General features: G+C 36.0%; 2 protein-coding genes and 1 long non-coding RNA gene across 4 annotated transcripts in view; 2 read left to right on the top strand and 1 right to left on the bottom strand.

Moving 5' to 3' along the window:
- The window catches only part of LOC111328340 (MAU2 chromatid cohesion factor homolog), a 16402-nt gene extending 236 nt beyond the window's left edge, over positions 1 to 16166 (top strand). The window contains exons 1-21 of one of the 2 annotated variants that reach the window (XM_088757112.1): positions 1 to 43; positions 449 to 466; positions 4019 to 4087; positions 4248 to 4349; positions 4883 to 4977; positions 5536 to 5563; positions 5834 to 5989; positions 6220 to 6292; positions 6651 to 6721; positions 7796 to 7886; positions 8313 to 8419; positions 10957 to 11034; positions 11185 to 11250; positions 11478 to 11570; positions 11816 to 11862; positions 12586 to 12663; positions 12795 to 12906; positions 13060 to 13150; positions 13608 to 13691; positions 14148 to 14191; positions 14451 to 16166. The exon at positions 1 to 43 is cut by the window's left edge and continues 235 nt beyond it. In XM_088757112.1, coding sequence (XP_088613238.1) covers positions 1 to 43; positions 449 to 466; positions 4019 to 4087; positions 4248 to 4349; positions 4883 to 4977; positions 5536 to 5563; positions 5834 to 5989; positions 6220 to 6292; positions 6651 to 6721; positions 7796 to 7886; positions 8313 to 8419; positions 10957 to 11034; positions 11185 to 11250; positions 11478 to 11570; positions 11816 to 11862; positions 12586 to 12663; positions 12795 to 12906; positions 13060 to 13150; positions 13608 to 13691; positions 14148 to 14191; positions 14451 to 14549 — 1645 coding nt within the window. In that variant the 3' untranslated portion in view covers positions 14550 to 16166. The remainder of the gene's footprint in view (positions 44 to 448; positions 467 to 4018; positions 4088 to 4247; positions 4350 to 4882; positions 4978 to 5535; positions 5564 to 5833; positions 5990 to 6219; positions 6293 to 6650; positions 6722 to 7795; positions 7887 to 8312; positions 8420 to 10956; positions 11035 to 11184; positions 11251 to 11477; positions 11571 to 11815; positions 11863 to 12585; positions 12664 to 12794; positions 12907 to 13059; positions 13151 to 13607; positions 13692 to 14147; positions 14192 to 14450) is intronic. The other variant, XM_088757113.1, reaches the window with a different exon arrangement.
- Positions 7795 to 18374, bottom strand: LOC111328342 (uncharacterized). The gene is made up of 2 exons (XR_002694613.2): positions 18236 to 18374; positions 7795 to 16322 (listed from the first exon to the last, which is right to left on the bottom strand). It is a non-coding gene; the product is annotated as an uncharacterized LOC111328342 (long non-coding RNA).
- Positions 18368 to 24810, top strand: LOC111328339 (uncharacterized). The gene is made up of 3 exons (XM_022932741.2): positions 18368 to 19260; positions 19690 to 19858; positions 21673 to 24810. The coding sequence occupies exons 2-3, from the start codon at positions 19692 to 19694 to the stop codon at positions 23762 to 23764; spliced, it is 2259 nt and encodes a 752-aa protein (XP_022788476.1). The 5' UTR covers positions 18368 to 19260; positions 19690 to 19691; the 3' UTR covers positions 23765 to 24810.

Here is a 24810-nt window from a genome sequence, read left to right as displayed (position 1 = left end):
TACGAAAAATATCGACATGGCTCGGACGCATCTAGAAAAGGCGGTAAGTTTAATTCTGTTCATCAAAAGTGCTGGTGGTAGTACCATATTGTGTAGTAATACAATGAATCTCTTACTGATCGCCTAGTGGAAGTCCAATGTTCAAAAATACATCATTTAATAGACCACTTTCATAAATGGCTGCCGGATTAGTATTCTTTTTTTTAAATTTAAATTAGCCCTACTGGCTTCGTTCTCCAGTACAAAATTTAAAAGAATACATTATCTCAAGCGAGGGCAGTAGGGCTAGTTTAAATTTAAACAAAAGAATATTTATACGGCAGCCATTTATGAAAGTGGTCTATTACACATGTAATGCTGTTGGTTATATTTATTTTATCAGACGTCGCTGCTTCGTTGTATTAATTACTTATATCATTGATCTCGATCGCACTTTTTCGTTTAACAGGTCGTCCAGGCTCAATCTGTATCCTTTGTTCTTAGAATGTTTATACTTTATCTGCTGCATACTAATAGAAAATTAATGAGCGAGTTCTGGTGAAATTCATCTTAGAAGTAAGAATTCAAGGTTTTGCAACTTGAATATACAAGATTTATTTGATTTAATGCAAAAAATTTGACTTTGAACGTGCAGTTTAACAAGTATAATAATTCCAAGGCTCAATCAGACATGGACCAATCAAAATAGTCCAGATGGAAACCCTTGTCCTCTCAACATGTAGTGTTATGCCCAGTGTTTGCACTACACCGAAAGGGTGTTAAGAAAATGAAGACCCTTGAAAACAAAGACCTAAGACCTAAGACCTGGTCTTCGTTTTCGTAGTACGAAAGACCCCCGGTCTTCACTTTCGTACTACGAAAACGAAGACCCTGTAAACAGAAAACCGTAGAAATTATAAGTTAAACACACATTAAACAGCAACAACGTTTAGTAATATAATACTTTACACTTCACGCGTTTCTTCCCATGATTATACTCGCCAGTACTGCTGGCATGTCTTGTCTGTTCTGTTTTGTTATGCAAGCCAATTTGGTGTTGATATTCTCGAGAGTTTCCTCAGGTAAACTTACCACACATATTATTCTGGAACAGCAGGCAGAATTCGAACGCTAGCTGCCTTTGATTTATAGTTAGCATTGTGTGACATAATAACAAAGAACGCGTTCTTTACAATAAATGACTCTTGGGTTCTGTCAATAAATAATATGTCTACTGTATGTCGTAGCTAAAATAGATTCTGACAGTCGTTAAGCCTTCTCTGCTGGAAATTTCTTGTTAAGAATTAAGCAATTCTTTTTACTAATGCAGCTTCTTCATTTTCGTAGTACTACGTACTACGATAACGAAGACCCTTTATTAAAAGCATAAAATCCTTTGAAAGTATGATTGTAGACATACTCTGAGCACAAGTAATTATTGTTTCAGCTTTTGTTATGTTAAGACAGTTCGCGCGTGGTTTTTCTTGTCGACCTTGTTCTTTCTTCAGCGACCACTGCTTTCGGCTTTTGGATTTGTTTTTCTATGCAGTTAGTCCAAGTTTGGAACAGACATCCCCGTCGAAGGAGCGATCGGAATATTTTAGGGCCTCACTAAGGTTAAGCAGGCATTATTCGGGCTTTTATTAAATGGTCTTCGTTTTCATACTACGAAAACGAAGACCCTGCATTAGCGGCAATAGAATTGCTTACTTTTTAACGAGAATTTTACAGCAGAGAAGGCTTAACGACTGTCAGAATCTATTTTAGCTACGAAATACAGTAGACATAGATTATTTATTGATCGAACCCAAGAGTCATTTCCTGTTCAGAATGCGTTCTTTGTTATTCTGTCACACAGTGTGAACTATAAATCAAATGCTAACTATAAAGCTGAAATAACAATTATTAGTGCTCAGGGTACGTCTACAATCATACTTTCAAAGGATTTTCTACTTTTGATAAAGGGTCTTCATTTTCGTAGTACAAAAACGAAGACCATCATTTAAAAGCCAGAATAAAGCCGGCCTAACCTTAGTGAGGCCCAAAAATATTCTGACGACTCCTTCGACGGGGATGTCTGTTCCAAACTTGGACTCATTGCATAGAAATACAGTAGACATAATTATTATTTATTGACAGAACCCAAGAGTCATTTACTGTTTGGAATGCGTTCTTTGTTATTATGTCACGCAGTGCTAACTATAAATCAAAGGCGGCTAGAATTCGAATTCTTCCTGCTGTTCCAGATTAATAATTTATGTGTGGTAAGTTTACCCGAGGAAACTCTCGAGAATATCAACACCAAAATAAATGGCAGTATAATAATGGGAAGAAATGCGTGAAGTACTGTTAAGTATTATAATTTTTACTTAGCGTTGCTGCTGTTTAATTTGTGTTTAACTTGTAATTTCTACGGTTTTCTGTTTACAGGGTCTTAGTTTTCGTACTACAAAAATGAAGACCGGGTCTTAGGTCTTAGGTCTTCGTTTTCGAGAGTCTTTGTTTTCGTAACACCCTACACTGAAAATATAGTTTGGTATTTTGTAAAAAATTGAAAATTTTGTAATGATGAATTTTTTGTTTTCATAATAGTGTTCGCACTTGAGACATGCGAATTATTTATGTAACCACAAATTTATGTCAATCAGTCAAAATAGATACGGAGATTTCATGACAGTCCGTTTTCTTTTACGTTGTTTCTGGTCAAGGACTGATTGCAAAGCAAAATGCCTCTGCAAAGTGTCTTAATCACCGTTCTTTGCTGTTTGCTTGCCACACAAAACCTGGTTGTGGCTAGTCAATAGTTTCTTCTAGTTTTGTTGGAGGGATTTGTTGGAGGGATTTGCTCAATAGATGTTGATGCCACCACTGACCTGTAGAATCTTGGTTTGAAATTGTAACTTCCCTAAGTCTTTTTCCAGAGACATTTTAAAATGGGGAGAGAGTAATTTGACAACTTACTAATTACGTTCAGTTACAAAATATGATTATCAGTTGAAGGGTATCTGTCAAGGAACAAAAGATTTTTTTACCCGACAAAAAATTGTAGGCCTCCAAATCTAGTTGAAGGCATCTTTGAAGTTTGGTTGCACTAGTGAAAATTTTGGTGGGTTAAAAAAATCATTCACACACTGAAAATGGTTTGTGTTGACATATTTTTTGGCGAAACAAACAAAATTTTGCATAGTGCAAACATGCCCTTACTTGATGTGTTGTGTTTATTTGTTGAAAAGTTGATTTCATAGATTCTGTGCTTTAACCCTTTCACCTTCAATATCTTGATGAAAATTCTCCTTACATACTTTCTGCCATACATTTCTCATAAAGTAACTAAGTGGTTCTGAGAATTTAGTATTTGATCCAATGACATCCCTCTTATTTATGTATTTTTTGCTATTCTCAACACCCACAATTGGCTGCTTGATATTGTAAGGAGAACTTCTCCCTTGGTCATTGATGGGTTAACTGTCATCTGTAATCAGCTGTAGAAGCAGGACCACCTCTGAGCATTTGGTGGTGTGTCAGCTTGACAGCCAATTCAATGATAAGCAGGGATGGTGTAGTGGCGAGAGCACTCGCCTCCCTTCATTGGGGCCCAGGTTCGATTCCCAGACCTGATGCCATAAGTGAGTTGAGTTTGTGTTGGTTCTCTTCTCTGCTTTGAGGGTTTTTCTCCAGGTTCTCCGCTTTTCCTCCCTCACCAAAAACCAACATACACTCGGCTGATTTCAGTTGGCTGTAAACTGTGCTCCAAGATCACGCATGGACGGTGTATAGTGGCTGCCAGAGGCGCCATTAATTGTAAGCTTTCGGTTCGACCTTGTTGAGCTGCATTGTTGCTGTACTTTGCGACGGCGATTAGCAGTGATAATTATTATTAAATTATTATAAGTTATTAAAATAATTCATTTGTTATAATAGAAGTATCATGCAAGTATTATTAATACAGGTAAAAGTAGTCACAAGGGAAGACAGGTGTGAAATAATTAAAAGTAACCAGTCTCAAACAAAAGGCCATGTGTACTTAACTCAGAGTAAGCTGGGAATTGGATATGAAGAAATTCGGTTGGAGGCCATGTCTGTTTTGACAGAAATTTATAAAGAACAGGTATGGTTTTGGTTTTCGTCACTGATATTTATATTTTACATAACAAGTATGTACAACCGAATTTTCTAATAGCTGTATTTTAAGGCCCTAGTTATTTAATTTCCACCACCTTGAATAAATTTTTCAATTGTTGATTTCACTTCTTAACATTGATTTTCAGGGCCAGTATCAACTAGCAAAGTCTACCTTACGTCAAGCTCTGGAGGTTGCCCATGCTAGTATTTTGCCTTTTTGGCAATTCAAGATAACTTTCCAGTTAGCAGTAAGTTTTTTCGTATAGCCTGAGATGTTATGTGTGGTTACTCTGTCACTTAAGGAAATAACATGCTGTGTAATAATTTATTTGTCACATAATTCTTTGGACCAAGGTAGAGGAACTAGGGACTGGAAATGGTCCTTTTGACAGAATGGAAATCAAAAAATTAGTTTTGCAGTCATAGAAAATAAAGATTTAAAAGTGTGGGGGGGAAATATGAACAAGTCTTAATTCAGAGTGAGGCCAAGTGCATAATTATGCTCACTTAATAATGAAGTGCAGTACCTGTCAGTTGGCCATATTTTGTGTGAGTTATGCATGAACCAATATTGAAAAGGAATCACTCCACTTTCATATACTTAAAGAATTAAGTTTATATATGTTGTCAAATATTATACATGATATGATTTGTATTACAAGTTGCCCTGCAGCAAAAGATGTATTGTAATTCCATGGATACATTTTGAGTCTTGAGAGGAATTAATTTTGAATTTTGTGATGAATGTTTTACAAGAAAGACAACTTTCTATTTGTTTCAGGATGTGCATGCCAGTGACAAAGAGTTAAAGGCGGCAACAGAAGTCCTGGAAATGGGAGAGAGATTTGCAGAGCAGTGTTGTTCACATTATATGAAGTGAGACATTAGCATAATTTAATTTAGTACATGTGCAGTATAAACCACTTACATGGGGTCATAATAAGTACTACTCACTGGTGAAAATAAAGGGGGTAAGTCCCTAAGAAACTGTGATGCTGTGTCAACGGAGGTTACAAGATGATTTGGTTTTAAAAACTGGGTTCAGTGAACCTGTTGATGTGAATTGGCCTCTTTACCTTCACAATCTCTGTCATGTTAAGTGCTTCAACCACAAGAATAAGGACTCAGTCTGTTTCCACAACTCGACACAATGCTTTCAAACAAGATAGAAAATTGGAAAAAACCAAGCGAGGTGTCAGTGGCCAGTTGCAACAATCTCTCCAAGGTGGCCAATTTATATTACAATCTCAGTTGATGAAATCAAATTATTATTTGTTGGACAAATTGGTAAAGTACAAGTGGATTGTTCATTTTCAGATGATGAATGATCAAATCGAGTACATTAAAATCCTTTGCATGTACACAGTGAATAATTTCAATCGTGAAATTGAAATTTAACTAATTAAAATTAACATGTGATCATTTCTTTTACAGATGTCTTTTTGCACTCAGCAGAGCTATGGTATGATTTTCTTAACCTACTTTTTTAAACAGAAGATGCAATAGTGCGTTCCTTGAATTTTAAGATCTAATTTTCTTGGATTTTCTCTTATTGTATGGCATTTTTGTTGATATCTTATTTAACAACTGTTTTTCAGGACTGTTTAGTGTATAGCATTTAGTGTCTGTTTTCCCAGGGAGGGTCACATTTTAAATGAATATACTTAATGTTACAGAGTGTACTATCAAACTTAGAAAGCCATGAACTCCTAAAGTATTTGTCTCTCAATAGGCATTTATGATGATTAAAGAATTGAATCACGCAACTTCGATCTTGTCCATGATTGCAAGTGTTTTGGAACGATGGAACATTTCAAATTACCAGCGAGAATCAATCCAAGTGTTTTACCTATTGCTAAGAGTGTGGACCTTTTTAAAACTTGGGCAGGTAAACACATGCACTCCCACATATTGCCATGATTATAGTCCCCTAGGGAAGAAGGTATGCACTTGTATGGGGCTTTATATAAATGCAACAAGTTTTGTAGGTGAAAATTAACATCTTTTCAGGTTAGCATGATCAAATTTAAATGGTTTTTATCTACTGCAACTTTCACTGTTAATAACCTACCTGTGAAAAAGACCAAGATTGCATTGTCTTTTTAATTCTTTTTACAGGCAAAGAGTGTTAGACCGCATTTAAAGCAACTACAACAGTCAATACAGCTTTTGACAACTCTTAGTATGGATGGTATGTTTACTTCAATTTAATTGATTGTGTAGGTAAAGTCATAGGCTGGTGTATATTACACTGTATGTGTCACTTACTAAATATTACTTTGTTATAAACTCTGAATACTACAATTTGGCAACACTCTAATGATCTGCTATTCGTTGTGGTCAAAATTTGTTTAAAGTTTTTTGAAGAAAAGATTTATCTTCATGTAGTTAAAGTATGCCTAGTTCTTTCAGGAAGAAGTTTACAGAGGACAGGTAAGTAGTTAAGAAAGGTGGCAGACAGTAAAGATGAAAACAAAACTCCTCTAACTATATATAGAAGTAGACTCAGAGCTTGATTTAACTTAACCTTTTTTATTTCGTTTTTGCAGAAACACAAGTTCATGAGGCAGAACGCTTTGAATGGCTCACTAAAGAGCATCTCTGTGTTCTGGTTTATTTGGTAAGGGTCTGATTTTCCATGTCATTTGTGAGATGCAATTTTAATACTTCATTTAACACCAGTATAAATAACAGAGATATAAAATATCAAATAATTATATAAATAACAAATCTGGTGTACTTCTTGTAAGATTGATCATTTGACCCTTTGCACCCTAACATAGAGGTAGAGGAGGTGGTGTGGATGAGTGGTTAGGGTGCTGGACTCGTAATCCAGGTGTCCCAGGTTCAAGTCCTCCACCCTGCTACTCACTAGATTTGTTTTCGGTTGCCCCAAGTTCAACTTCTCAGCTATGCTCTGTAAAGAACCTACTGGTCTGCTTCCTGCATGTAGGGATTTTCAAGCACTTAAAGTTTATTTAAAAAATTTGTTTCTCTCTCTTTCACATTATAAAGTGCTTAGAGGCTTGCCTTAAGTGCAATTATTTAAAAATTGTATTCTCATTATTTTTATTATTTTTATTATTATTATTTATTATTATTATTATTATTTATTATTATTACTATTATTTATTATTATTATTATTAACATCAGTTTGCAAGTCTCCTTACTCTTCTCTTTACGTTTGCTATGGTATTTAAAAGGAGAATTTGTCAATTAAGCAACATTACAAGTTACAGCTTCTTTCACTGCCAAGATCTCATTTAGTAATTCTCCTTATTGTCTGCCATACAATTCTTATCACGTAAGTTTGGAGAATTTGGTATTGGATCATCTAAAAATCCCCTCGTTGATATTTTCTGTATTCTTAACACTTGTCTGCTTGACATTGTATTGATATTGTAAGGAGAAGTTCTGTCTTGATCACTCATGGGAGTTACAGGGTTGATGTAAGCTGAACGATGTGCAAACTCATTTATGGAAAAATGCCTTTTTTATTGTAATACTTAAACATTCATTTTGTGCTTTAGACTCTCTGTGCCTGTTACTGTAAGAATAAGGATGGAGAAAAGAAAGAACATTAATTGTAACGAATATTATTATGATCATAGAAAGGAAAACACTTATTAACCTTGGAGTATGTACCAGTAAATAATTTTTTACTCTTTATAACTGCAATGTTGAACTTTCAAGGTAACTGTAATGCACTCCATGTATTCTGGGTGTATGGAAAAGGCAATCAGATACAGCGAGAAGGCTCTTCTTCAAGTGGAAAGGTTGAAAGGTGAGCATGTTTTTATAATTATTTTAGATGTTTTATTCATTTCATATTTGTTGTACATGTATGTTTACATGCATTCATTTGATATGATTATTACCAACAATTAATTTTGGAAGAGAAATGAAACTTGTGTGCTTTGATACTCTGGGTAAGGATCTCCTAGTAATTTGCTATACAGTCGTGTATGAAGTGTAACTATGAGGTTCTTGATTTCTTGATTAACAAACTTCACTAGTTAATTAATTTTATGGACAAACAGCATGGGACACAAAAATCTTTAGGACTTGTTCCAAATTTTCTTGCACAAATCCTCAGAGATTCTGATTTGAAGAATGTTTTTCAATGTAGGCCTCTCCATGGTTTTCAATGTTTTCATAGATATTGCTGAAGAATTTTATTATATGTTGTTGTGTGCATTGCCTTCTACAGCTGCTGAGCCAATCTCAGGACTGTTATCAACTTTTAAACTGGTTCTTCTAGAACACATGATCCTTTGTAGAACGGTACAAGGACAGATGCCACATGCTATAAAAGAGGTTCACTTTTAATTACTAACTCTATTCTATGTGTAATACATTTTGGAATAATTTTGCTATAATGTAGAAATATCCTGTTCTGGGCATTCATTTAATAACACAGAGCATGATAATAAAAGGCACAATTACAGTAGAGTGATGTAGAGTGAAAAAAAGAGGGCCAGGTCAGGTCACCACTCATCCCAAACTTCCCTCTATTAATTTTTCTCTCAATATAATTATCCTTTCTTTTAATGTTGTCCTCCGCTTTTTTCAAGTTAAAGGCTAGGCCTGGAAGATTTATTTCTTTGTACATGTTTGTGTCAAACAATTTCATCAAAGCCTTGAACATCTGCTTACTATTTGTTGTGCATAAAAGTGTGCCTTAGTAGTGTATGTCTGTCAAATTGTACATTTTATTTAAACTGATGTATTAACTGTGTGAGCAAGTCAGTGACTGACGTACTAGCTGACTGGCTGACTGTGTTGCTGCATTAGTGGAGGAGTTAAACTCATCGGCACTGATGAGCTTGGAGGAAGGTGCCATAGCGCTGTGGCAATCGCACTCACTGCCCACAGCAGGGAGGTTACCATGGTGACACAACCTCGGTCCACCCCCCTGGCACTGTCACACTGACAAGTCAGTGGAATTGTTTATACTTACCAATAATTGACTTACCACAGAGGAGGGAGGGAACACAACAAGCAGCTCACGTCGAGATGTGCGACGATCTAAAAACGTACTGAGCACTACGTGGTCCTTCAATTGCAAAGGGGTGCCCCCACAGCATAACCCCTGCTGACCAGCATGCCTTGATTTTAACCTTGCCCAAATTTCATTCAGCCTCATGATAACAAGTTGGTTTTATTAACTGAGGTGATAAACGTAGATTTGCTCTGACAAAGGGATAATGCTTGAAATGTCAGCTTTAGAAACTCTCTACAATGGCCAATGTACATTATCAGTTCAGTTGATTAAACCAAATTATATTGATTGACTGACTAAGGGCCTATCTGCACTAGCAGACAAAACTAGAATTGTCCTGACAAAGTCAAAGGACAAATTTTGTCTTGACAAATTTTTGTCTCTGTTGCATCAGAGGTTGTCATCCTCTGTTGCATATTGATTGACTGACTAAGGGCCTATCTGCACTAGCAGACAAAACTTGAATTGCCCTGACAAAGTCAAAGGACAAATTTTGTCTTGACAAATTTTTGTCTCCTCTGTTGCATCAGCACTAGAAATGTTAAAGCTGTTAAATCTGTCACATTTAGTTAACAGCCAAAAATAACACCGATACTATATTTCACTATATTATTATATGGCTGTGTTTCACAAGGACTGGGAACTACTGAATTCACTAATTTGATTGGCTGAAATCAATATTGAAAGCGGTCTAGATTTTCCAATCTAGACTGGCAGCTAGACCGGTCTAGATAAAAAGGTACAAAGAATATAAAAAATTGGCATATAAGACACAGCTATATAATAAACATCTTATTAACCAAGCTAGGTCGGTCTGTATAGGAGAACCTTGACCTTGGTCACTGGTTCAGACCTCATTGTGTTCGGTCTGTAGTGGCGACCTCAGTCAAGATTCTTCCTTATAGACCTCCCACTTGGTTAATAAGAATTAAGTAATTTTATTTAATTATTATTTATTAAAAATATTTAAAGAGGGCTGGGCAGAGCCCAGCTCACCATAGTGGTTTTCAGTGAGGCCCTCAAAATTAACAATGTATAAAATAAGTAATCACGTAATTAATAAGTAAAAACTCACAGTGGAAATATGAAATATCTAAAATATGACATGAACAGAAAATAATAAATGTGCAAGAGATGGCACATTAACGGAACCTATTTTATTCAATTTAGCTTTTCCTTTCCCTTTGCTTTGGGCACTTCTGGATCTTGTGCCACATCTACTGCTTCATTGTGGGACCGATAAAGTGGTGACTGGAAAATCACTCCACGACCACCTGACCTGCTCAAAATTTGCCTATGGATTCAATCTCTAATTACCAGGATTCATATTAACTTCCTTAAAGTTGTAAAATCAGCGAGTTTCACAGCTCAGTTCAATTACCTTACTGGTGGTGGCATTTACGACAAATGATCAACAAGTTTATTGCAGTTTTGTCTATTAGTCGATTTTGCCAAGATTTTACCTGGGTCAAATTTTGTTGGCGGTGCCTTTGAAAATTTGTCCGTTTTGGCCAAACTTTGTCAAGTTGCAACAAACCATCTGCACTTGTAAAGTGTTGGTGATAACAGAAAATTTGTCTAAATGAAACAAGTTTGTCACTAGTGCGGATGGGCCTGTACAGACAATTTGGTAATATCAACTAAGTTGAAATTGTAAATTGGCCACTGAAACTCTTTATAGTGGCCAATTAACATTTTCAATTCAGTTTATATTACTAAATTACCTTAAGCTTCTTACCCCCACTGATGCAGCACCACAGTTTCTTTTAATTAGAAACTTCCCCCTTTTATTCATTTGACTTACAGACAGACTGAATGACTGCCTGACTGATTTTTAATTTTTTTGTTTTAGATTTCACAAGTTTATCAAATTGCTCAACAAGATGGGAAGTTTTTAACAGCCCATCAATCTGTCATCCACACTCTTTTGGTATGCTTAGTGATGATTGTCCATTGCTTTTGATCATTTTTCAACTGTTACTAGTATTGAATAATTATTTTTTCACCCTAATCAAATAACCTGCATGTAAAAGGTAAGACTTACAGTAATAACCAAAGACATGTTTTTCTCTCCAATCAGGGTTTATATGCCATGTCCATGAATCTAATGGATTCAGCAGTGGCACAGTTCAATGTTGCATTAGAGGTATGTACAAGGCTCCTTTAATGTAAGTTGACTATCTCCATTCAAACTCAAAACTCAAATCTTTATTCTTGAAACTTCCAAGAATCAAGTTTTGAGGCTCCAGTTTCAAGTTTTTTTTTGTTTTTATTTTTTTTTCAAAAAGCAAGAAGTAGGTTTGAGAATTGAGTTTTGTTGAATTTGTTGTAGATGTTAATTCAGGGATGTTTACTCTGTACTTTTACCTTTAGACAGGTACCCAGCCAGAACTGAGAAATTTCATTGGTTTCAATATGGCAATTATCTACATTCGATCTGGAATGGGAGGAGCTCAAAATATAGAGGTAGGGAAAGTAAAGCAGATATTAGGTTACATGTAGTTTTTTCATTTGGTGTTGATGAATGAAATTGCTTCAACTTAAGAAATTTTTTAAAATTTTTTTGAATTTTTTTTCTCTCACAAACACCCTTAATACGTAGTGAGTATTTTAAGGGATTTATTAGTTCTTTGGAAATTTCTTTCCCGATATGTAATACTGATTAGATGTTATGAATTTTACTGATTAGATGTTATGAATTTTCTTTGCAGCTCCAAAATCTTTTGGCAAAGATAAGACCAGATCAGCTTCCTTCCGGGTAAAGGAGAAATGATTTATTAGAAATGTGATACACATGTCAACAACCTTGAAATATGTGTTTTCAGTTTCACTGTTTTTTGTGGTGTGGTTCTCCACTGAGTGCTTGTAATTGCAGTTGGCTTTAGTACTTCTTTTTGTTTGTTTGTTTGTTTTGTTTTGGAGTTCTCACATGTACTGTGTGGAGTTCATACATGATTGTATTGTTTCTGGGACATAACCAAATGAACTACAAAATAATTATTTATAAGGAATGGTTCAAAATAACAAGTTTCAAAACTTAAATATTTTTCTTTCTCGCCTTTGGACAGGACTATTTTTCCAGATGTGAACAACTACTGTTAGCAATTTGCAGTCTCATAGCATGTGGTCACTGAATTATATTGATTACATTGTTTTGACTGCTCTACTATCAGACAAGCCAACTTGCTATGGACAATATTGATAAAGATAGTGGCTCTGTATCACAAAACTTTTAACCTTTATTTGTGCAATGGCAATTAACAGCAAACACATCCTCTATAACTGTTGTACTGGCTTGTAGTTTGTATTTAGTATGTACATCCATTAAATTTGCTATTAAGGAGTCCTTTGTAGGAGAAAGAAACCATGGCATAATGAATTTAAGACTGGAAATTAATTGTAAATCTAACTTTTTTTTTAGTATGGGAACCTATTTTGTTTGGAATGAGTGATACCAGCCCTGTGTATTTGTCATGCTTAGGTCATACAGTCACCAAGCGGGTTACTACTATATCAGAGGATTACAAGCATTCTTTGATTCACATTACATGGATGCCAAGTATGTTTTTCGGTGTAAAGCAATACGTTATAAAGGAACCCTATCTTTGTAATTTCTTAGAAGGTAAAATTATCCTACAACTCAGATTTCTTATAACGTTTTTTTTTTTTTACTTGCAATTTCTCCTACAGAAAGTACCTGCGTGAAACTTTAAAGATAGCAAACTCTGAAGATCTCAACAGACTGACAGCTTGTTCATTGGTATTGCTAGGAAGCACATTTTTATCTCAAGGGATTACCCAGGTTGTGCTTTGTTTGTTTGTTTGCTTTTTTGTCATTTTGTTTTGATTTCATTATTATTATTTTTATTATCATCTTCATCATTATGCATAAATTTATCTTTTCATTCATTTATTCATGTTTGACTTGCAGTTTTATTTTATATATTAATTGTAGGAGGCCCTTGACATGGCTTTGCCTGCAAATCAACTGGCTGGCCGTATACCAGACTCTTATATTAATATGTGGGCTGCATCACTTCTAAGAGGCAAGTGAAATAATCATTCATATTTATGTATAGTAAATGTAGGTAAAATTTAGAAACAATTTGATTTAGGTACTTTAATCAACTATATGTACAAGTAAATCTACCTAAAGATGTGCAAGTGGTTTAAGTGATACATTTCTGTAAGTTGAAGCATGGAGTTCTGGGAGAACCTTTCATTTGATCATTGTTAGACTTCTCATAGGCTTTCTGGTGATCTTTATCCTTGGTGGGGGGGAGGGGGCTATCCTTGGTGGTGGGGGAAGGGGGGCTATCCTTGGTGGTGGGGGGAGGGGGCTATCCTTGGTGGTGGGGGGAGGGCTTCAAGAAGTACAAAAATTGGTAATGATACATGGAGAAAATGGGAAAATCACTTGTAAGGCATGTTTACCTTCTAGCAGTTTATGTTCTCAAAAGTCACATGGAGGCTTTACATTGGGTGATGATTTGTTATTAACAGATCTGTATGGGATTATGGGGGATCCTGTCTCTGCCAGTGAATACTATCAGCTTCACAATAGCCTTACCAAGCAACTGTTGGATAGTAAGTAATTTCCAGTAATGCTGTTGGTTACATTGAAGTTTATTCTTTGTGTTAGGTACTATATACACTGTTCTCGTTTTAAAGATTGTGATAATTCCCAAATTAAAGACAAATATAATTATCATTTAAAAACTTGATACTAAGGCCGATACTTACCAAAATGCCATTAATTTTTATTTGTCTTTATTGTTTAGTGATATGGTCAATTATATTATTAATTAATGTTTTTTAGTATTCAAAATAATTTATTTTAAACTTTACATTGCTGCTAGAGTATGATTCCTTGTTTTGATTTACAACTTGTAAAGTGAAATTTCTTGCTTCTTTTGTCCCGATGGACTGAAACCTTTTCATTGCTTTTTTGTGAAGTTCAAATAGTGCTTTGATTTGTTCAGGTAAGGGATGATGTAACTTTAAGATTAAGTTTTAAAACAACATTTTATATCTTTCTTTCAGATCATATGCAAGCTGGTCAGATGCCAGAGCACAGACTTACTGAGGTACATATATTGTGATGATTTCCCTCACTGCTTACAAAGTTTGTTTGATTGGATGAGTGGTTTGCTGTCAGTACTAAGTATGCATACAACTAGACCATTTTGTGAGACATGCATATTCATAAATCTTCAAATTTTTCAGCTTTCTACTATGTGATGCACATGATTGTTGTACGTGCAGGTGGGATGGCCGTTTTCTCGCATTATTTCTCAAAGTGTAACTTGAAATTGGTACATGTACTTGTATTTTATTACCTTACAGTGGCTTGGCAGTATTAGCCCATCAAGACAATCTGCAACCAAGCAGACAACAGGACTGCTGACCACCTTTCCTCAAGCTGGACCCAGTAGCATGATGTAACATCCATGGACCTGGACTTTTCTCAAACCAGAGTTACATTTGACCTGTGCTTTGTTATGAAATCTCAAAGCTCATCCACTTAATTATAGAAGTACCATAGAAGCATAGAAGTACAGGTTTTCTAGAGCACTTTTTCCAGATCCTGATTGGTACGTTAGCAGAAGATGTCTTTGTTTTTCTTATCGGCATCAGTGTAACCATTATTTATTCCTCAAACAGTGGCATCCCATGAATGACAATATGAGTTTTTCAACATGCTGTAAATTTACCTTTCCATTTGTTCCTCTATCCATGGATATGTATGGTTCTTGTGAAGTCCACACATTTCACATCGTTTTCAACAATGGCATGGCTTGAAAAACCACAGACCAAGAAACTACTGTACTGCTTTACTCTGTCTGACAGTAGCATTGATTGGATTTTCCACACCATATACATACATTATGCATAAAGCACTGATGTACTTTTTAAATAAAGACAGACTGCTAGTGTCTCATTAATATACATATTTATAAATTATTTTTTTAACAAGGGGTTAAAAACAGTCTAATTTACAAGAATTTGTAAATATATACATAAAGATACCTGATTTGTGCTTACATAGGGAAGCTTTACTTAAATTTGAAGGCTACAGATGCACACTCAGATAACCATTTTATTTCTGCACTTTTTCCATCGGTAACATCGGCAACAGTCAAACTGCTACTTGCAATTCTGTTGGGTAATCCATACATCTTTACATGTTCTTTTAGCAGATGTGTTTGGTTGATTGTTAGACAAGTATTTAAATTTGTTGCACCTATTTAAATATAAAAAGGCTAATTCATCCCCAGATTCTTTGTGACTGTATTTTGGTGCCAAAACGGAACAGCTACACAAAAAGTTATATACTTGAAGTATAAGTTGAAATTCTTTGTGCACTAAGTGCAAATCAATAACGGTAACACCTAATTCATGAATAAATTTTTCTATTACTTAGCTATTATTATAATATAAGTTAAAATTACAATCAAAATGAATTGTCAAAGCTTGTAACAAAATCCAAACATAAGCATGTAATAAGCTAGCGAAAGATTGACTTTTCATGTGCAATTAGTTTTCACTGATTGGCAGCTTGCCTTTACAGGGATATCCTTCAAGGTTAATGGTTATGAAGTTATGATAGTTCCTTTCAAATAAACCCACCCCCTTGTGTATGACAATTTTAAAGTAAGTGGTAATTACTGTCGGTGAGTGTTTTATTTCACACCCTCTAGAAGATAATATTGTGAAGTATATCCCTGTGTTTATGCTGTATTAAATACCACTCTACTATTTAGTAAAGATAGTCAATAAAAAGTGTAAAGCAAATTTTCAGTCTACAATTGGGTGACATTGCTTCCAAAACATTGTAATGGCATAGCTTTCCAATAAAAATGGTAGATTTTTTACCATAATTGTCACTAAATCTGCCAATCCACACATTAGCAGCACTTAACTTTTCACATAGATACCAGTTGTGAGATGGCCTCTTCCATAAGCTCAGGGGTTTTTTGAGTTCTCAAGTTCTAATTATCATGCTGTAAATTTATTTATTATTATGAATAAAGGCAAATAAAATGATGAAATGTCCCTAAAGGTTATTCTGGTCTTAAATCCCTTTTCACCCTAACATCAGCATGCATTTATTTTTATATATTTCTTAAGATGGCAACAAGGATTATTCCATTTACCTCCATCAGTGACCAAAGCAGAATTTCTCCACACAACATTAATACAATATTAAGTAGACACCTGTGATGAGAACAAAGGAAAATATCAATTAGAAGATTTCCTTTATTCTGATGACCTCAATGTGTGACACAGAGGGGACCTTGTAAGGAGAAATTAGTTGTTAGTCGCTTGTAAGGGTTTAAGGTGTCGGGAAAAATGACACCTCACCTAAATTTTGTTTGTTTTTTTTTTTTTTGTAAGTTATTTAAGGGTGTTTTGTTGTTCTCATTCCTCTGGTAACCTGACATTGCCAGGAAAATAAGGAATTTGTCAATTATGAGTCATCAACTTTCATGAGATTGTAGTTTTTAATAACCAAGATTGTAAGCAGCAACCATTCTGACTGATTTTAGAAAACAATAGTGTCACTGAATATTTTGCAAATTGAGTTATCAATGATAATTATTCATATTTTAATTTATTTTACAATAATATTTTGCATAGTACATTAGCTAACTTCCAGAGATCTCAGGTTTTTACATAAATCATTTTTATTGTATTCAGTGCCATTCTGGTGAGACAATTTTGACTGACACTTTTCATGATTCTCAATTTCAAAATATTTTGCTTTTCATCAGACAAATCTATTGTTGGGAATTTTGTTATTCTCTATAGGGTTTTGAGTTGTATGATGGTGACCTTGGGGAAAACTAGTCCAAACAGTAAAGACAGCTGTCTATTAATTCCTTTAAAAGCCCTAAAGAGCTATGTTTTATGATTGATTTTTGCTCTAAGATATTTGATTCCCTATTAGGCTTAATCTGCCAAAATTGATGCAATTTATCAAAATGTTTAGATTTTTATCTAAAATTTTCTATTTGTTTTGTATTACTTTATTTTTATCTTACATTTGCCTGAATGTTTCGTCCGGTGTATTTTACGTTTTTTTTATTGTTTCAATCAAGGTGAAAAATGTTTACTCCAATGACCACTTACACACAACTTATTTCGGCTACTATAAAATTATAATCAATTCATTTGAAGTAAACGTTCCTAGGGTCAGGAAAAATCTGATGTAGTTGCATTTTACCACGTTCTTTGATAAGTTGATGAAAATAGTGTCAGACTAAAGTGTCCTTTCTAGTAAAGTTTCGAATCTTCGGAAGGAAAAGGTGACGCATGTACTTGACATTTAGTACCAAAAAGGAAAAAAAAAACTTTGTGTTCATATTTCATCCAGTCTCGTGACTCCTATGAACCTCGAATCGGAATGTCAAAAAAAGAAAAAAAAAAAAGAGAAAGATTTGGCAACATTAAAAGTGCCAAAATATTTGCAGACAGTTACGAAGGCGTGAATTTTCGACCGCTTACAGAATGTGCTATATTTGGATTGACATTTTAAATTTAATACGGAAAGCCATATCATTTACAAATCTCAAACAAAAGTAATTGAGATTGACAAGCATTGTCGTTTTTGGTGGTTAAGTATCCAATGAACTTTCACTGATCAATCGTGCGTATAATGACTTATTGAAAGCAAACAATTGCATATTGACAATGTCCTCTGGCTCTCGCATAAATTAATTTTTCGAATTCCTCAAAGACTTTACATCTGTTACGTTAAAGTACCTCTAATGTGACAGTAAAGTTTACTGAAAGATATAGGTTTTTCGTTTTGAGAAATTATTGAAGCCTTTCGAAAATCCTCACCAATCAATTGACAAGATTGACAAGGTCGTTTTTTTCCGGGTCACTTATCGTGCAATTTTCATGCATAAGTAATAAAATATTGAGAAACACTTTGTTTTAACAAAAATTTGTACAGCCACTTTAAATCACCAAGTAGCAGAACTGAATGCTACAGAAAGGTACTGGGTTGAGTACAAAGTGTATCAGCCAAGTTGGGATGGCCCACATATACCTCATGAACACTAACACTAAGGCTTTTTATTTCAAAGGGGAATCACCCTTTCCAAAGTAACTGATGAGTTTACCGTGACGAAAATGACAAGTAGTACCATCTGAACTGCTTGGGTGTAGCACCTCTTTCCTGCAACATGGCCAAGTGGTAACAGTTCAACTAGTTTGGTACTTTTTGTTTGTGGTAAGGCGAGGAAAGATTAGTGATTGTTTATTGAGTCTTTTACTGCCTGCCGACAATTACCCAATGGCATCCGACCAATCATAAGGTGTTATCATAAGTGGATTAGTAAACGTCACGAGTACTGCCAATAACACCTGCACACAAACTTGTCAAGCCGGTTTGACCACTTTCCCGGATGTCAAGTCCACTACGTCATCGTCTTTACAGTACAAACTCGTTGCCCAGGCAACAAGAAGATCTGATAGCGTTTTCCAGAATTTGATTGGTCTATTTAGCAGCTGATTGACAGGTTGTCATCTCAACGCAGCGGGTGTGGGAGCCGACTCTTTGTGCACACGTCTATCAGAAGGTTGTGTGGCGTTTGATTTTGTGTTCCCGCCCCTGCCTCTGTTGCTTGAAAATCCCAAATACTTTTCTGCTCGCCAAGAGGAAATTAAGGAAGACTGTCGGTGTCAGTTTCGAGTATTAAGTCCCACGAGGATTCACAGTTTATTTTAGAACCATCTTCAGGCGGGAGAGGGCACCATTCAATATATTTCAACGAACGACTAACCTTCATTTCACCGCCATTGTAAGTGTCGTGTTCGTTGTTGCAAAACACCACATGGCTTTCGAATGAAAGGAACTTCGTTTTCTGTTGGTCTCTGAAGTTCGTGAATAACCGTAACATCCTTCGTCGACGGAGAAAGGTCCACCAAGTAACCACAAATCGAAGAACGGAAACTGAAACTACTCGAGCAATCTACTGTCGCTGTTCAATGCAGACTGAATAATCACTTTTTTTACCATTCGCTGCACAAATTATAATTTTGTGCCAGCCTCGTCCTCGAGTCGGTCACGTTCAACTGGACGAGTGGAGCTCCCTATCTTGTGAATGTGGAACTTTGTTCTTGAAATACTTCAACGAGGAACAAGGTATTTTTGGTTTGAATTACTTTCACCGACACCAGTGGAACAGCGACGGAAAAATTTTACAGATTGAGCGGCGGGTGTCTCTTCCGTTACAAGTAGCTCGTGTCGTGTCGGCCATATTGTATTGGCGCCAAATTTCTATTGCTCTGGGAAATACCGCAAACGAAGGACCATATTTTGGCCATAATGGTTTTTGCTCATGGTTATTTTTCAACATTTTTGTAATCAAAGTCTTTGATACCCTTTTATATCGGTGGGTAAAGAAATCTACTACATAGGCTGTCACGCGGGGAAGGCCGCTGTTTTCACATTTTGCCGGCAAATTTATGGAAGATCACTCTCTTTGTTTTGATTCAAAATTCTATTTGAGTTCTGTCGTATCAAGAATTGTTCAAGGTAATCTCTTAACTTGGAAATATTTTGTATTTATAGGGATGGCATCGCAAGCTGTATCAAAGGGTTCCAAGCGAATAAAATTATCGCCAAACTCAGATGAGAAAGATGATGTAAACAGTGGTACAACTGACGAACAAGGTCATTCATCAGTTGACACGGCTTTGGATAAAAAAACAGTTGAATCTGGCGACGAGCAAAATTCAAAGTAAGTGAGACTTATTCTTTCCTTCAAAGTGAAACTGTGAAATGTTGTGATGTTCTTTTAAATTGAATTGAGTCATCAAACGCAATGATGAAGGATGTGATTCGCACGATCGTACCGGTACACACGTGTTGTAAAGAAAACGTGTCTTATCGAATACTTGATGAATTTTTTTTTTATTTCCTGTCGAATGTATGGCTAAATAATTCTGTTGCTTAATGAACATCTTCCACTCGTGTTCCTCTGTAGTGCTGTAATCTTAACATCACACCTGCGACACCAGCTAACATACTGAGTAATTCCTTTAATCGCGTCTTGACAAAGCCTTTTTCTTAAGAATATTGAAGAACGACCCTTGCTGTGGAGAGCTTACATCTTCTGTTTATATTCTTTTTTATTTTATAAGAAAATATGTAGGATCGGGAGTTGAGAAAATTATTTCATAGTTTCCGAATACATGACTTGTAACCGTGCTCTACTCATTGATAACTTTTAAAAGGGGTTTAAAGTCGTTTCATTTCAAAGATCCTCGTCTCGGTGGTCTTTTGTCACAACAAAAAGATTGTCTGAATTTTTTATTCATTCACCCATTTGAAAAGCTAATTCGTTTTCCGTTAAATTAGTGTGAAAGCCAAAAAAACAGACGTCAGTTTTCTCCGCTGTCAATTAATTCTACATCACATCACAACTTTCAAAGCAAGGCATAATTTCTTGCATCTTGCTTGTATTGTTCTTTCTAAGGGCCTTTGTAAAGTTTCAAATACATGCAGAATTCGTTTTCTTTGGTTTCTAATCTCACGCCAACATCCCATTACAGTCAGCAGTAGTTAAAGTTTGGTTGCTGCTAGAGGTTAGCTCTCTATTTAATTCCTATCTCCAAAAAATATATATATATATAAAATTCTCAAATTTGACAGTCATATAACAGGTCTTTATTCAAAAGATCAGAAATCATGTTTTGGTTTGTAAAGTTAAGGGGGAATTGTGTAGTCTAGAATTATGAAAAAGAAATGCTTAGTTGATAAATCAGAATTTGGGTACTTTGTTTTTCATTTTTTAAGCTCTCATTTGTACATTTATTTATTATTTGTTGCTCCTTTAATGGCTTCACGTGCAATGTTATCAGTTTGACAAAAGAGGGCCATGTCGGAATAGAGGAACTGAACTGTAAATGCTCTAGGCTGTGTTTGATTGTTGGAAATCAACTTGGTCTAAAGTTTCCAAAAGGCATTTAGGTTTGCTCATTATTGTTATTGTACAAAAGTGTATGTATGCCACTGAATAACTGCAATGAGATGAAGTAAGAGACTAGTTCTTATGTTTATAATGTTGTGTTACAGTTACAATTTTTGGACTTATTTTGTTTTATGTGTATTTTCAGATCTCTGCACTAGTAAATACATAATTATCTTTCGTGACTTTGTGTCAAGAACCTAACCTGTAACACCCACTTGAAATTCAAAGCTTCAATATCAAAACCACAAACATGATATTTTGGGGAGAATTTTGTTTTGAAATATGAAAAATATCTTTAGAAATACAGCTGAGAAAAATTCTGTTAAAACGCTGTGAACGAAATGGATCTTAAACAAGTACTTATATTGGTGAGGAAACTGAGGAAATCTAAAGCAACTTCAAGGACAAAAAGAGATACTACAAGAAAGAACAAATGTGGAAAGTGTGCTTTATGAAGGACTCATCTTAATATTAGCCCATGGACTTCAATATTTTAGAGCAGTTTTTTTTTCTTTTTTTTTTTGCTTTTATTTATATATGCTTATCCATGTATAAATGATGCTGTTTCTTTTTTGTGTTAGGTCAACAAAGAAAGACAGTGAACTAGTGGTAATATCATCTTCTTCATCTGACGATGATTCAGACAAGGAACTGAAGGCAAACACTATCGAACCTGTTATAAAAAAGGAAAAGGCAGAAACATCCCTTGATGTTTTACAAAGCAAACTGCCAGTGAATCAAACAGAATCCCTCGAACTCGAACAGGCTTCTAAACAAATTAAGGTTGCTACTGAGCCAAAATCAGAGAGGAATAATTCAGATTCAGATGAATGTATCTCTCAGGAGGATCTGCTTGCACAGTTGGGATTGAGCTCTGTGAAAGAACTTAACAAAAAAGAGACAAGTAATACAGAAAACAACACACCATCAGCAAATGCAAATGGGGTCGAGAGAAAACCTTTGATATCTCACAGGGCAAAGGAAAGTATCGTTGAATTCTTGAAAATACCAAAGCTATCCTCTTTGGACAGCAGGAAAAAAATCAATGGTGAGGCAAAGGGTGATGTCAACATCACAAATGGTAATACTAGTGATGGCTCAAGGCCAGGTTCCCCTCTGTCTGATGAAAATGATGATGATCTTCAAGCTAAAGAAAAATTGATTGCACACCTTAGAAATGAACTGAAGCAAGAGGAAGCCAAACTTCTCTTGTTGAAACAACTACATGCTGCACAAAATGATGTAAAAGGTAGCTCCAAATTTCAGAAAGAAAACGTAGAGAAGTTACCAGTACAAGGAGCTCCTCCTCAACCTGTGAAGTCCTCTATGCAGCTTCCGCCTAAAAAAGGGCAGAATCTTCCTCCCCCACCACCTTTGAAGGCCTCAACAGTACTGGCCACTTCTACATTCCATCCACCCAGGGATGTGCCAGGGCAGCCAAGGCTACTTCCAAAAGGAAGTGGTAATTCTCAAGCACAGTCTTCAAACTCTGGGTCTTCAAAGTTTTTAGGTTCTGCAGCCCAGACTTTGAAAGAGTTTGCAGTGCAGCAGTCCATACATCAACAGTCAACTCAGTCACATTCAACAAAACCTGGATCATCTGCAATTGCTGATCTGCAAAATGTTGTCACCTGCATGGCAAATCTAATTCAGCCTACTCCTTTGTACCCTCACAGTGCAGGCAGAGGCAGTCCAGCTTATTCTGCAGCGAATCAGCCTGCCCCTGTTCGCCCTACCCCTGTCAGAGCAAACAATGTTAGCAGCCTACCAGCCAGTAGTGGATATGTGTCATTTCAGCATCACTTGCCAAGCAGCTCTCATCAACAAAGTCCCGGTGGGAAACAAGCTGCAGCCAAGATGGCACTGCGAAAGCAGTTGGAAAGGACACTGCTTCAGATACCACCTCCAAAGCCACCTCCCCCTGAGTGGTCATTTATTCCAAGCCTTGGCAGCCAAGACTTTATGCTTCTGGTTGGGCTTGAGTCTGTGGTGGATGTTATGGCTGCTAAAGAAGCCAAGGGAAAGCAAAATGTGCCATTGCAAGAGCAATTGATAAACCCGAAAGTTTGTTCACGTTGTAACACAGACTTCTCGCCTTCATGGACAAATAAGCCAGGCAATGACTTAGAGCTGGTAATTGTGTGTGAAAAGTGTAGCACTGTCAATGTGAAGAAAGAGCTTAAAGCAGAACACACTGCTCGTTTGAAGGCAGCATTCTTGAAAGCTCTTAAGCAGGAACAGGAGATTGAGCAAAAGATCAATGATACCCCTCAAATTGCACCAAAGCCTCATCACCAGAGTCAGAAGTCTTCTCCTCAGCCTCCTTTAGCCCCTGCACCCCCTCGTCACCACATAGCACATCACCAACCTATCATGCATCATCATCACCAACCAGTCCAACCTGCACTGTATCACCACCATCAGCCTCACACCAATTCACTGTTATTTCAGCTGCAGCAACAGCACTTGCAGCAGCAACATCAGGAGATGGAAGCAGCAGCTAGACAGCAAGCAGATGTCAGATGGCACCCTTACATAAGTCAGCACCATCACTCTGGATCTCGCAACCCACAGCATCATCACAACTATGTGTCAGACTCTGATAGACAATACTTGCTGGACATGATTCCTTCTTTGCCAGCACCAACTCTTGGTTTTGGCTCTAGAATCTAGTGGATGGATTTAAGAGGCAATACCTGTGCCTTGTTGAATTGAAGCACCAGTTTTCATAGTATTCTCCTATGCCTCCAGGTAGTGAACTTAATAAAAACATGATTAGGCAAATAAGAAGGCAATTGATGATTCTAAGGAAAATCACCAGTTGTGTATTTGATTGGGAAGCAAACGATTGTCTAGTTCTTTGAATTTGATAATGTGGCACAGTCCAATATGTTTTTAACATTGTGGACTATGTCATTGGGACTGAGAGCATGGTACTTTCTGTCCAAATGTATTGACTTGATTCTGATTAGCAGTTCACCACTGGCATGTGGAAGGTGTTTCAATTCAGAAAGGCCCAAGTAAGAAGTAAATATTTAACGAAGTACAGAGAAGAAACATGTATAAAATTATCTGTAATTATAAGACTCTTGAATTGACAATTAATGTTCCACCATCCTGCTTTCCTAGAAATCTTTGGTCAACCTTGTTGTACAAAGGGCTGTACAATTTTTTATTTCTGTGGAAGATGTCCAGTCCTCTAGAGTTACAAATCATAGGATTCAATAGTAGAGTTCCACATAGTAGTAAACAGCATCCCTTAATATGCAAACAATTTTTAACAAGCATAAGTTTAGACCTATTGACAACTTTGTCAGATATTAATGCCCCTTAAGGGTGTAAAGCCAGGAAATCAGTAGTCTGAATTAAACCAGAGCTCTTTGTAAAGCGTAAGGGTACATGTAGCTCTTGTCATAGTAGAGTTATTGGTGTACTTAGGGAGGGTTAGGCAAGGTGCGCAGGAGGGTAGATATGCATGAAAAGAGAATCTAATTCTCTTTACAGGTGATTATTTTGGGCATACTGTCCTAAATTACTCTTGGAAGTAGTTGCACCTGAAACTCCTCATATCAGACAAATTGCTGTAATTGTATTTGAATCTTTCACCAAGTATTCTTTCTTCTCCCGATAAAAACATGGATATTTCAATTTATTTATTATGAAAAGCAATTGCTTCAGAGATAACAAACTGTAGTATAAAATAAAGTCCGAAGACGGCA

This window comes from Stylophora pistillata, chromosome 4 (assembly GCF_964205215.1).
Source record: "Stylophora pistillata chromosome 4, jaStyPist1.2, whole genome shotgun sequence".
NCBI classification, from domain to species: domain Eukaryota; kingdom Metazoa; phylum Cnidaria; class Anthozoa; order Scleractinia; family Pocilloporidae; genus Stylophora; species Stylophora pistillata.
The sequence above is the reverse complement of the archived record's forward strand: the minus strand, read 5'-3'. Positions and strand labels throughout refer to the sequence as shown.

Coding starts and splice junctions, on each gene's coding strand:
- LOC111328339 (XM_022932741.2), top strand. CDS start 19,692: ATGGCATCGCAAGCTGTATCAAAGGGTTCCAAGCGAATAAAATTATCG. Junction 19,859..21,672: donor GGCGACGAGCAAAATTCAAA/GTAAGTGAGACT, acceptor TTTTTGTGTTAG/GTCAACAAAGAAAGACAGTG.